At 42.2% G+C, this 12334-nt stretch overlaps 1 protein-coding gene across 19 annotated transcripts in view; it reads right to left on the bottom strand.

Moving 5' to 3' along the window:
* Positions 1–472: 472 nt before the first annotated feature.
* The window catches only part of GTDC1 (glycosyltransferase like domain containing 1), a 195537-nt gene continuing 183675 nt past the window's right edge, over positions 473–12334 (bottom strand). For all 19 annotated transcript variants that reach the window (XM_064514598.1, XM_064514601.1, XM_064514597.1 and 16 more), the window contains 3 exons: positions 8834–8904; positions 8048–8139; positions 473–1531 (listed from right to left, as the gene is read on the bottom strand). In XM_064514598.1, the coding sequence (XP_064370668.1) occupies positions 1415–1531; positions 8048–8139; positions 8834–8904 (280 nt within the window). In that variant the 3' untranslated portion in view covers positions 473–1414. The remainder of the gene's footprint in view (positions 1532–8047; positions 8140–8833; positions 8905–12334) is intronic.

The raw sequence follows: 12334 nt of genomic DNA, 5'->3' as shown, positions 1-12334 counted from the left end.
AAGAGATGACCACCACCTACGGAGGTCCTCCCGAGAAGACAGCTTTGACTCAACCACATGCATCTTCCAGAGCCGGGCTGGGCTTGGGGGGAGCAGAAACAGGGAGAAACAAGCACCCATGGCAGATGCCTATTTCTCTACCGCCGAACCGGGAAGCCGGGGAGCTCGGGGAAAGCCGGTGAAGTCGCGACGGGCGCTCAGGCGGCAGGAGGGAAGCCCAAACCGTACCTGCCCACGGGGAGAGGTGCTGCTGCACGCCACATCTCAGCAGCTCACGGAGCCTCCTCGCGCCTCTTCCCACAACGGAGCTGAAAATCCTGGAACTGCTGTAACGTTTTATTACCGTTCGCAAAGCGGATTCTGCTCCATCAGATAAAGGCGCAGTCGCATTCATTGACTCTGGCACGGGGATATGCGGAGTGATAAACACACAGATAGCTGTACACACTTATACATGAATGAGATATGCTAATTAAAAATTGCAGTGGGCACTTTATTAAAAATTTATTGTACAATCTACATCTTCAAAACATTTTACATCAACAAATATAGCAGCTTGACTGCTGGAATCATAAGTGATTTATCTTTAAAAGGCTGTATTTGTAACTGGATGCAAAGATCCTTGATGAACTGCAGCTACTGGTTTTTATTGGAAGTATTTTGACCGTTATCTGTTTGTTCTCCATCCTTGAGAGAAATAAAACAAGTGTCTCAGCTTTCATTTTATCGGATAGATGGCACCATGTAGCATATTTCCCATGCTAGTTTGAATTACAGCTGTTTATCTTTCAGCTTTCTTTAAGATTAATTAAATGCAAATGTAACTCGGTGAATCATGGGATTACCTGCCAGACCCCTTATTAATACCTTCACTTAAAAACCCCCGGTGCCAGCGAGCCGTTCATTTGCAGAACAGGAGAGGAGGCCGGGGCCGGGGCCGGGGGGAGGACGCGGGCGGGCGGGCTCCCGCGCCAACCTGGCAGCCCAGGTGGAGAGGCGGCGGGCGGGGAGGGCGAGCGCGCCGGCACCGCGTCCTCCAGTACAAAGGAGGAAAACAGACTCCGCCGGAAATTCAATGTGGCACCACATATGGGATACATGAGCGCGGTTATACAACAGGCCGCATGTTTTTTTTTCCCCCCCTTTTTCTTTTTTTCTTTTTTTTTTTTTTTTTGAACAGGCTCCTGCATGTGATGCCGAGGACATGTGTAACCATCACAACGTCTCCACGAATCTGTATTTAATTTGAGCCGGGGTGGTGGCAGGGATTGGAGATCTGAAGCCGCCACAGGTTTGTGGCAGATGGCTCTGTGTCAGCTATGACAAGCAGCCAGGCTCGGCTTCCTCTGCAGATTTTCTGTGCTCTCTGATCAGGTAAATATGGGCACACTCTGGAAAGTTCTGCGATTCTGCCTTAGGCTGCAAGTTTGTGACTTAGCCCCATCTGTCGCGAATCTTCCCTCGCTTCCGCGGCGAGCAGAGACCTGAATTCACCGCGCAGCGCTGCCCAGGAGAAGCCGGCCGTCGCGCCCTGCGCGGAAGCAGAGAGAGCGCGTGAGCCCCTGCCGCCCGCCGCCGGCCCGCCAGCTCCCGGGGCAGCAGCGGGCAATTCCCCGGTCCCCCGGGCCTTTGCTTTAGAGTAACCGCGGAGAGAATGGATTTGCGCACAGATTTTTTTGCACACTTCATTTGCACACTGCAAATACATTTGCACGTCCTTTGCAGCTAAATGAGTGGACAAAAGTCCGGGTTTTCACTCTACTAAAGCAACATCATACCATTATACATACATACATATTTATATTCTCGGTGATAACTTTGCAAAGGTCTGGGCAAATACCTTTCTGTACCTTTTCTTAAGGTATAGAGCATGTACCAGCCAACAGTTCCTAAATAAGCAGAGACCAAATCAGCAAGAGTAGCAAGGTTCTCATACAAAGCAAGATCTTCCCATGAAGGAGAGGCATCAGACCGAGACGTCAGCAGCAATATAATACCTTTTATGCTATAATCAACTTTCTTGTTTCTTGTGTCCTAAGAGCAGAACTGAAATAAATAATATTTACGTGGTCATCATTAGACTTCAGAGTTAACCTTTAGAATTTAATAAGGACAGTTCATCCATTCAGACCGGCTGCTTTGCGATAGTTGGAGCTGGAACAGACAGGACTGATCTGGTTTACATATTAACATTTTTAATTTTACCTTAACAAAATCAAGAACTAGAGATTATTATTTGGCAGAAAAACTGAGATTTGGAGTGCGAGAAAGCAGAGCGATTCACAGAGCCAATTTGTACCGGGTCAGCTTTACTCTGTGACCCAGCTCCTTCCCTTTGCAAGTGAGCATAAGATAGGAAGAGTCACGCTGCAGAGCTGCTTGTAGTAAAGCATTTTCTTCATTTTAAAACTCCTTTCTTTCTTTCTTTCTGTCTTTAAACAAAAAGAAAAGCATCAAATGTGGGATGCAGTTTTAAACAAGACACCCTTTCACTAGGAAAGGATGGTTCAGACCACGCTGACCAACTGCAGCCGCAGAAAAAGAGTTCCAGGCTCTCTTTCTCAAGGTAATTTGGATATATTTTACTGAAAAAAAAGAAGTTTTCATTCTTTCTGCAACTTTTCCTTCAAAGTCAATCATATTCCTTTGACCCATTTCTCCATCTACCATTCTGCAGCAGCTGTGCTTCATCTGCCAGTTTTCATTTACTTTCTAAAACTAAATTGGAAGCTATCTAATATTGTTATAATAAAAAGTTCAAAGTCCTTGCGTTTATGCTGAAAGATGGCCCCAAACCGCCTTTTCTTAATGAACGCTTTCTTCCTGCTCCACAAACGTAGCCAACTGCCATGAGCTACGTACCAAAACTTGTGGAGCGCTGGAAGTCCCTGGACACACACCCCAGATCCCAGGGAACGCCAAGCCCTGGCTGGTGGACAGTGGCTCCTCCGGGTTTCCCAGGCTGGCTATACATACTGCTGGGTCCCCAAGTGACCTGGAGGATATCCGCACAGCCCCTGCTAGCTCAGGTCTGCTGCAGGGAGGATTTCCATTACCTAGCACACCTCGCTTCACCACGGCTGTTTGCAGGCCCACGCGCAGCGTTAAGACCTCAGGTTGGCCCAAAATGCAAAAATTGTATTCCACATTCCAGCCAACCTTCCCACCCTTGGAAACACCCTAAGCTAGCCGGATCTTCGGCCGTATCAGCAATATGGATGGGAATGAAAATGTCCAGACTTCAAAAGTAACCTGGATACGGCCCCGAGCAACCTAATCCAACTTTGAAGTTAGATCCAACTTTGAAGCTGGCCCTGCTTTGAGCAGAGGCTGGACCAGATGACCTCCACAGGTCCCTTCTTAAATTATTCTGATTCTGTGGCCTAAATAAGTAACCAAAGACTTCTTTCACATAGGAAATCCTTATCTCAAATACACTTTCCTTACGGACCTGTCCCTAAGCAGCTCTTTCCAGCCCTGACACGGAGACAGAAGAGCATGAACACACCATCCTGCCCTCCAGAGTTCCCTGCCTGGAATAACATTGCCCACACAGGCACATTTAGCATATTTCTGAAACCACTTAAAATTATGCTCACTGGAAAATTAGCATCTTAAGAGGAAAGCACAGGTTTCCCACTCGTGCTTCCAAATTCCTACTCACCTGCACCCACTGCTAGCTAAGTACATGCAAAAAATCAATATCGTGCCTTCTTTCTCTGCAAAACTGCTCTGCTGAAGAGTGGAAGTCGGCAGGATGGACGGAAATATTTGCTCTAGTCATGCACCCTATAGAGCTCTAAATTAATTTTATCAGCTCAGGACAAAAGATCTGGAGAGCACTGTAAACAAACATCTGCTCAATATACATCCGTGGTTAAAAAAGTAAACAGCATGTTTGGCTGCCTAAGGAACAGGTTGAAAATTATCACAGAATGCATAAATTGATGGCATGGCCTAGAATACTCTATAAAGTAATGATCACCCCATCACGAAACAGCTCTCGAGCATCAGAGTGGGCTGAATGATGGGAGATGAGAACATAAACACAGAGTAACATTCATGAGGAGAGACCGAAAAGACCAGCATACGGTAAGTGTTTGACAAATGTTTATAAAATAACGAATGGCATCGAAAAGATGGATTGGGAGCTTCTGTTTGCAGCGAACAACTCAAGAACAGAGACCCTCAGTGAAAATGAAGGTGGAGAAACTCTACGCTGATAAAAGGAAATGCTTCTAACTGAGTGTGCACACATGCCATGAAGCTCCTTGTTGTGGAAAGCCATCGAAGACAAGAACCCAGGATCCTGAGGACCTGATGTCCAGTGGGCAACTACTATATACAGAACAACAACAGCTAATACTAAAAGAAGATTATGAAAGTTTATAAAATCTCCAACTCCAGTGTTATCTTTAATTGTGAAAGACCAAGAGGAAACCTTTCATACCCTGCTTCCACTTATGTCCCATACATTCTCCCACTAAACACGTGATGTGCTGATCCAGAGCGGCAGTTAAATGAATGGCAGGAAAATGAATTTCTTGGGGAGTTTTGCAGGGGAACGGGCAGGGGTATGGGCAGGGGAAATGCCGGAATCTCCCCCAGCTCTTACGTGGTCCGTACGAGGACTATGGGGAACTGCAGCGCGTTGCTAAGAATGACTCCTGCTGCCTTCCTAGCTGTGCCAAAATAGTCGAGCTGGATGGGAAGCAGTTTTCCTGTCTACCTGAATTTTCCTGGAATATCAAAAATATTGCTTTATCTCAATTAGAGCAAAAAGAAAAGGGGGAAAAATGAAAATGTTGTTAAAACTGCCCTATACAGCCAAATCCTGAGACTGGAAACAATTCAGATGTCTAAGGTCTAAGTGAGATCTTAATTTGATTTCATAGTAGTTTAATCCCTTTGAATTTGGGAGAGACACTTATCTTACAGTGGTGTAAGCAAGAAAAACCGTGCCGGGTGTCTTTCCATGGGCAGGTGAGCTTCTGGAGCGTGTTGGAAAGAATAAGATTAATGTCAGAACGTGGGCCAAATCCTTTTCTCTGTTAAACAAGCCTGAGTGAGAGGAGATTTTTTCTGTAAGAACCGGAGCCGGCAGCATGTCAGCCAGCACTCATTCAGCTGGGAGGGCTGGGAGAGATTATTTAAAGTTGTCAGCTCCTTCCATGTCTGGCTTTTGGCAACTCTTCTTGTCCCTTTCCACTGTATACTTCTCTATACATGCTGTTTTAAATTAAGAAACTGAACAGAGGGAACTGAAAGGTAAATGTAAAGCAGATAATGCAGAAACAAGTGTTTTGTCCTGTTTTTAGAAAAGCCCTGCTCGGGGAGCTTGCAAACACCAGCAGGTCCTGTGCCATCCTTTAAGGGAATCTCATGCCCTGAAGCTGCTCTTTGCTTCATTCTGTTTGGCGACCACCAATACCCTGAACCAAAGAGGGACTTTTGATTCATTAAAACTAGACTAGGACAAATTCTTGATAACCAGTAAGGTTTGCTTCCCACGGATCTCCATCTTCTGTCAACAACCAGGAGAAGGCTATATCCAAATTCAAACGAGCCTTTGGCGCCAGGACAACACACAGGGTGAGTAATGCATCACTGGGAAAGCCTTCCAGAGGTGCTTACATTATGCACATTTTTAAAAGTCTGCAAGCCTGAATCTGCTCCATAGAGTTAAGCTATCGCAATTTAATGTGTTGGGCTGTGCATTTTCACAGGGATGTCGCACGGTGTCCCGGTACCTAACCTGACCGCCTCGCTGCCACGCGTCCTCCTTGTGCCCCGAGCTCCGCCAGCACAAGCACGGAGCACAGCTGAAGGATAACTGTCTGTTATCCAGGGCTCTCTGAGCATTTCGGATAGCCTTAATAGTAAGAAAAGCAACAATATGTAAAAAGATAACCCAAGGTACTTCTGATGATGATTACCTCCTGATCTACAAAGCAGAATCCCCAAATAGTGAAGTGCTATTTGCTTTTAAAGCATTTTTTTTCTTTTTTTTCAAGAATTCACAGCTATTTGATGAACTTGTATGGAGCATGTCAGAAAGATTTCTGAAAGAAAAGTAGCCGGTTACTAGGCACGGCTGTGCTAGGGGTCACTTCTTCTATTCCACCACCGCACGGGACGTTATTCCCGTCTCCGAAAACCAAAGTGCTGCACACCATTCACGGTTTCACTCTTTCCAGCTTCCTAAAAGCAGCATCCTTCCAGCTATAATTACACTCCCAGCACATCTCCAAGCTAGCATTTTTTAGAAGGCTTTATGGTGAGTTTAGTTGCAAAATAAGGAATTAGCCTGCGTGGGCGTAGGCACAAAAAGACAACCCTGATAATATCCTCAGAACCGATCCAAAGCCTATTAAGGACAACGGGGGGCTTTTCACCGGCTGTCGCGGGTTCTGGATCAGGCCCCGGTCTTCTCATTTGGGAACGGCACCTCATTCGACTTAATTGCTACCTGTTGCACGCCGTGGTCCAGACAGTCACAACTTCTCCATGGAGCCGCGCTGTTGATAACACACAAGTCAAGGCACCAGCGACAGGATAAACACCTTTAATTTTGCGGTGACAAAGTAATTCCAGGGGATGGGTTTTGTATTTTTCTTTGAAAGAAGGCACTTGGTGCAAACGAGGCATTTAGCTTACGGGACTTGTGCATGCATCACTTTTTAAAACTCTGCTCGTTTTATCTCAGAATTTGTTCTACCATCACTTCCCAGCCGTGGCGTTAGGGAGGAGCTAGGTAGAGAAGATCCGTGTGAACACGAGGAACAGCCGAGCTCGAAGCACGGGCAAACGCCAAGGCAACCGTTTCGGGGCCGTTTTCGCTTTGAAGGCACCATGCCTAGCTGTGCAATCCTATTGACTCAAGAAGTAATGCTGAGCACTGGAAGTGTTCAGTCAGCATTTTAAACTATTATGAGCTACCTTCTGAACCATTGCCAAGTTAATAGACAATGAAAGATAATGAGCTTGAAATTGGGTGTTAAATTGCATTTTTGGTTCTCTCTTTTTTTTTTTTTCTTGAAATTTAACTGTTTCCTGCAGAAACAACATCATCTTTGATGTATCATTACGCAAATGTCTATTTTTAGGTCACCGAAAAAGTCGACCACGGGCAAAACTATCCCACCGGCTACATGCGCGCGGGAGAGGGTAGAGAGGCAGCCAGCACACGGCAGGACCCCACTGAGTTGAGCTGAGATATGAACATGCAAAAAAATAGCAGGTATTCTATAAAAGCCCCATCACGTAATCACAGCTTTTCACTGAAATAACATAAAATTTAGTGCTTCACCTACATCCACATAATGCAAAAATAAAGTTTGACTCCTGGCAATACAAACATGCATCTGAAAGGCAGCCTGGCACTGAGCGCCCGATCAAAACTTGCATGGTCAGTCTACCACTTGCTTAAACTGTACTTTCTCTAAATAAATAACTGTAAAGAATAAGACAGGATAAATACCAGTAAATTACTTCCAGAAAACTTTCTTTATGTTCACCATACCTTAAAAAAGCAAACTTTTACCCCATTTAAACAAAGAGTTAAAATAGTCATGATCATCAAAATAATTCAAATACTTCCAAAAGGCAGAGAAAGCTTACCTGATACCAGCCACCTGCATTTTTTGAGGACTGAAGATTAAATTAGGACAGGAAGGTAGGCTTGTCCTCATCAGTATAATTGTAGTATCTTTCTTTTATTTTCCTTTTAAACTAATGAGTTACATTAATCCAGGTTCATTTTTATAAGCCTCTTGGGTCCAAATGTAAAGGACAGTCATTTTAGAAAACAATAAATTAAAAAAAAAAAAGCATGTAGCATGCATTAAGTGCACGTATTTCATAAGACCTAGGTTAATACAACTGGCATCTAGTTTAATTAATCCTTGTTAGTGTAACGACTAATATCCCTCCCTAGCATGTTTCCTTTAAACATTAGTATGTTAATTAAATGTTGTTTTTTTAAGGTTTTTTTCCCTTTGTACTTCAATATGGCATTATATCATGTAAAACTATTCTGAACAACTACCTTATAGAGATGTTTCCTTACAATATCTGGTCTCTTGCAGAAATTCTGAAGCCTTTTAAAAAGCTGTTCAGGTGTAGAATACAGATATTCAGCTGCAGGAAAAACAGATACATTTTTAATGAAACAAAAACCTCAAAGCACACACTCGATATTAGTCACTTTACTAATTAAAAATGCATATTGCTCTGTGCCGCCTCGTGTTTTACATTATTTAAGCATGATTTTATAAGGTTACCTCAGCTCACAAGGATGTTTAATGCTAAATAAGACTGTGTAGTTGTGCTGTTTAGACATCTCCTTTGGGTGATTAAAATACATTATTCTAATGTAACACAATGCATATGTGATACATTTAGTGATGAGATTTTTCAAAGAACTGGTCCTACATTAGTGTGTACCCTGTACTACAGTTGCATACTATTAAGTATTAAACTGTTTAAAGAATTTGGTGTGATTTTTCAGGCCTCCATTTTTTTCTGCGCATCAAAAAAATCTGCAAGCCATTGCAGCATCACTGACCTTTTTGCAAAAATCTATCATTATGGGTTGTGTATGCTAACAATGAAGAATGCTATTTCAAAACTTGCTTTTGTGTTATCTTAAAAGAACAGATGGTAAATATAAACTTCGTCTAATGTATTAAAACACATAAAATTTTCCTTAACACTAACATGTTGGCTTGCCAAATAAACAATTGCTTTTGCTCAAGTTTATTCTCAAACTTTATATTTCAGCAGGAATCACGTATTACATTTCAACACAAGGACCATGCAGCAAAGCAGCTACCTGGAAATATCTCTGGGTACACCAAGGCTTTGGGACACAGCGGATAACAGCCGCAATACACAGCTTCCACCCTGCAGATTAAAAATAGTAAATTTATGAACAAGACGTTAGTGAGCCAAAACTTATTTTGGTGCAAGACCATGGAGGTTGACTACATATAGCACAAGTAAAACATTTTTCTGCTCAGCAGCATAATCCTTCTAAATGCCAAAGTTGCTCTTTTTAAAGAAAATTTTATTGATCATATGAATTACATAGAACAGAACAGTGAGCATATGTTTTGTGCGCTGAATAAATCAAAGCGCAGCTCTGCATTTTTTTGTTTTTTAAATACTGTTTAACACATTTTATAATCAGCAGACAGACACATGTAACAACATGGTGAAGTATGGACGGCTTTTCTTAATAACGCTGCAGAGAAGCAAGGGCATACGTGCACCCGCTGGCACCCGCGTGTCTGCGCGCGCCGATGCACGCGGTCTCCCTCCCCTGGCAGGACCCACAGTCCTGTCCGAGGGTCACCGCTCGCCCGACCCGGAGAAGGACCTGCAGCATGCTTTGGGCTGGGATCTTGCAGCTTATGCACACAATTCAGATCATTTCCTTTGTTTTTCAGGACATAAACTTTTGCATTTTTTCATAAATACCATTGAGATTCCCTTGCCAAAGCGTGTAATGCTTTGTGCTTTTGTTTTCTCAAGGAACAATTCACATATCTGCTGTAGCATCAAACCCAAGTGTTTTATAATTGCGGCACAGTGGCACAAAGTTTTCTAGTAGCAAATCTAAAGAGAAGTCATCCCAGGCGTGCTTGCGTTCGAATAGCTGAATGGGTTAAAGCATCACGTTTTCAGTTTATTTTTTTTGCATAATGACCATTGATCTGACATAATGTCCCTCTGAAGATACAACTGCAATTTCTCTTGGCCAGAAATTACATAGTGAAATTCAAAACACTTCTTAAAATATGTTTATTTTATGAGAGTCTTTGAATTTCCTCCAACATGTTGACCATACGAGGACTTTATTTTTAACTTCAGCTTCCCTCCGTCCCTAGGAAAAAATCTCAAACCCTGTCAACGTTCACCTTTTTATTTTCAGTGACAATTCAAAGGGCTTTCACTATGTTCAAGTGCATATTGGCTTTGTTACTTTATTACAGGCAGCCAATCTAGCCCAGAACAAACTGTTTCCTTTAGTTCTGCTCAGTGTTGAACAGGAAGGAAAATAAAATAAAGAATAACATAGTCAGCTCCCATACTAGACAGCTATGCTTATCCACAAGAAACACAGATATACATTTCTCTGCAAATGCTCTGCAAAGTAACACTGCTATTTTTTTCATAAACTTTTAAAATTTTTAATTTATGTTTTTTTAAATAACATATGCACTTCAGATTGCATTTTAAACATTAACAACAATTTCAAAGTGTACATCGTCTAGCGCTATATTTTTTACCAAAGGGAAATGTTTCTGATGTGTGATTTAATTGATGATTTCAGTTCTTAAATATTGTGTCATATGTCAAAGCAAATAGATTTTTAAAGTTTTCTTTAATCTAGGAAAAAAAAAGAGTGAAACTGTGGACATTTCAGTAATAGCTTAGATCACTAAGTTATGTTAAAATATTTGCTTTTTAATCATATCGTCTGGATGAAAAAAAAAAAAAAAAGAAAGAAAGAAAGAACAGCTCCCTAAAACAAAACTGCAGGCCAAGACGCAATCTGAGTCATCCCTCGAGCATGCAGCTTCCCCTTACGGAAACCCCTATCTGCATCATGAATTAGTAAAATCGGAATTCAATACTTGTGCAGTTTGCCGGACACAAGGTAAGATTTGGAATTCTTTCATTTGCAAACGAGCTTATTTACAGAGCCCTTTCCCACCTTTTCACACCAAAGTTTCAGTGCGTTTTGGGAGCGGTTCGGGTTGCGGGCGGGAAGTCCTGCTCCCCGCTGCACGACACCTCTGCAGCCCTCCAGCCCGGGAGGTCAGGCTGAACCGGGCTGAACCCTCCCCGCACAGACGCGCACAGGTTTGGGACCAAATACAGAAAGAGAAGCACCGTAAAATCCCCCTGTTTTGGTTATTTTCCAGAAAAGTATCATATCATGACAATAATACAATTATTCTCCCTTTCACTTCTTAAGCACTACTAGTTAAATAATAAACAGAGCTCCAATTGATCTATTGTTAAAATGGCTAGTAAGTGACCTTTTTATTCCAATTAACAAATCATCTGCTAAATCTATGAATCTTAATATTCAGATCTATTCACTTCAATTCATACAATTTATCTGCAAATAGTTGTTGGGCTTTTGATTCTAAATATAATTAGCTGATAATTTTGCTTGGCTGAATTACTTTTCTGGAGGGCCTGCTAAGGCTCTCAGTCGCATTATCTAGCAATAATGAATCTGATAGGTGAAATTTTTTACTGTAATGAGGATGAGACACAGTTGTGACACCTGAGTCTAGTAATAACAGAAGACTGCTAATTATCGACAGCACTTTTTTGTGTGATGCACAGAGAAAAAAAATCCCTCATTATTAAAAAATAAAAAGTTACAATTATAAGTGACACCGGAGGAGAGTAAATAAAATGGAGTGATTAAAACATTGCTGCTTTAAGGGTGTTTTTAATTAAGTGGAAATGCTAATGTTGTCATACTTAGCAGATGGGATTAAAATTAGTTATTGTAAGTAACTCATATTTTATGTTATGGTTTCCACAGCATGTCTACAAGATCTAAGAAAGTGATACATTCCATAAGACATTTAAAAAATGAAATTCTCATAGTCTTTACAGCTCATAATAATGAACATCATGAATAAACTATTGGGAAAAAAAAAAAAAATCCTGCCAAGGATTTTACCATAGTGACTTAACTAGCCTGGAATGTAACCATCACGTCCTGGGCTGCTGGAGCCACGCTGCTGGCCTGCCTTTGTCTTTTGCTGATGGTTGCGTTTCTTATTTCCTTCGCACTCAACAATAACACAAGTTCGGTGCGTGGGCAGGCGGCCAGCGTCAAGCGTGGTGTCAAGAAGGTACCGCCGCGGTGCAAGGCACGGCGATGGCCACCCACCAAGGTGATGTTCTCAACTGAAGCACAGGATGCAGCGCGTAACTGCAGATAAAAACCTAATTGCACACTTTCTCCTACTTTATTTGTGTAAAATTTTCCATCTGCTACATCTAAAGATGTCTAAACTGTTAGTATCAAACCTGCATTCAGCTGCCAGCTGTGCACATTAAGGACTGCAAAACACTAAGTAAATGAGGCAGCATAAAACCGAGTAGTACTGGTCCATCTGCCCAGTAGTAGTAGGGACCCCCATACCTGGTCCTTTTAAAGCACCACACTGCTGCGCAAATTGATAAGGAAAATACTTAATAACGTGCTTTAAGAGTCTTGGTTTAGAAAGCTCAATTTGCATTTGCTATCATGACTTCTAAGTATCGGAATCTGCCTACTACTAGTACAAGTTAATGCTTT

Source organism: Dromaius novaehollandiae, chromosome 7 (assembly GCF_036370855.1).
Source record: "Dromaius novaehollandiae isolate bDroNov1 chromosome 7, bDroNov1.hap1, whole genome shotgun sequence".
Taxonomy (NCBI): Eukaryota; Metazoa; Chordata; class Aves; order Casuariiformes; family Dromaiidae; genus Dromaius; species Dromaius novaehollandiae.
This window is presented reverse-complemented; position numbering and strand designations above follow the sequence as displayed.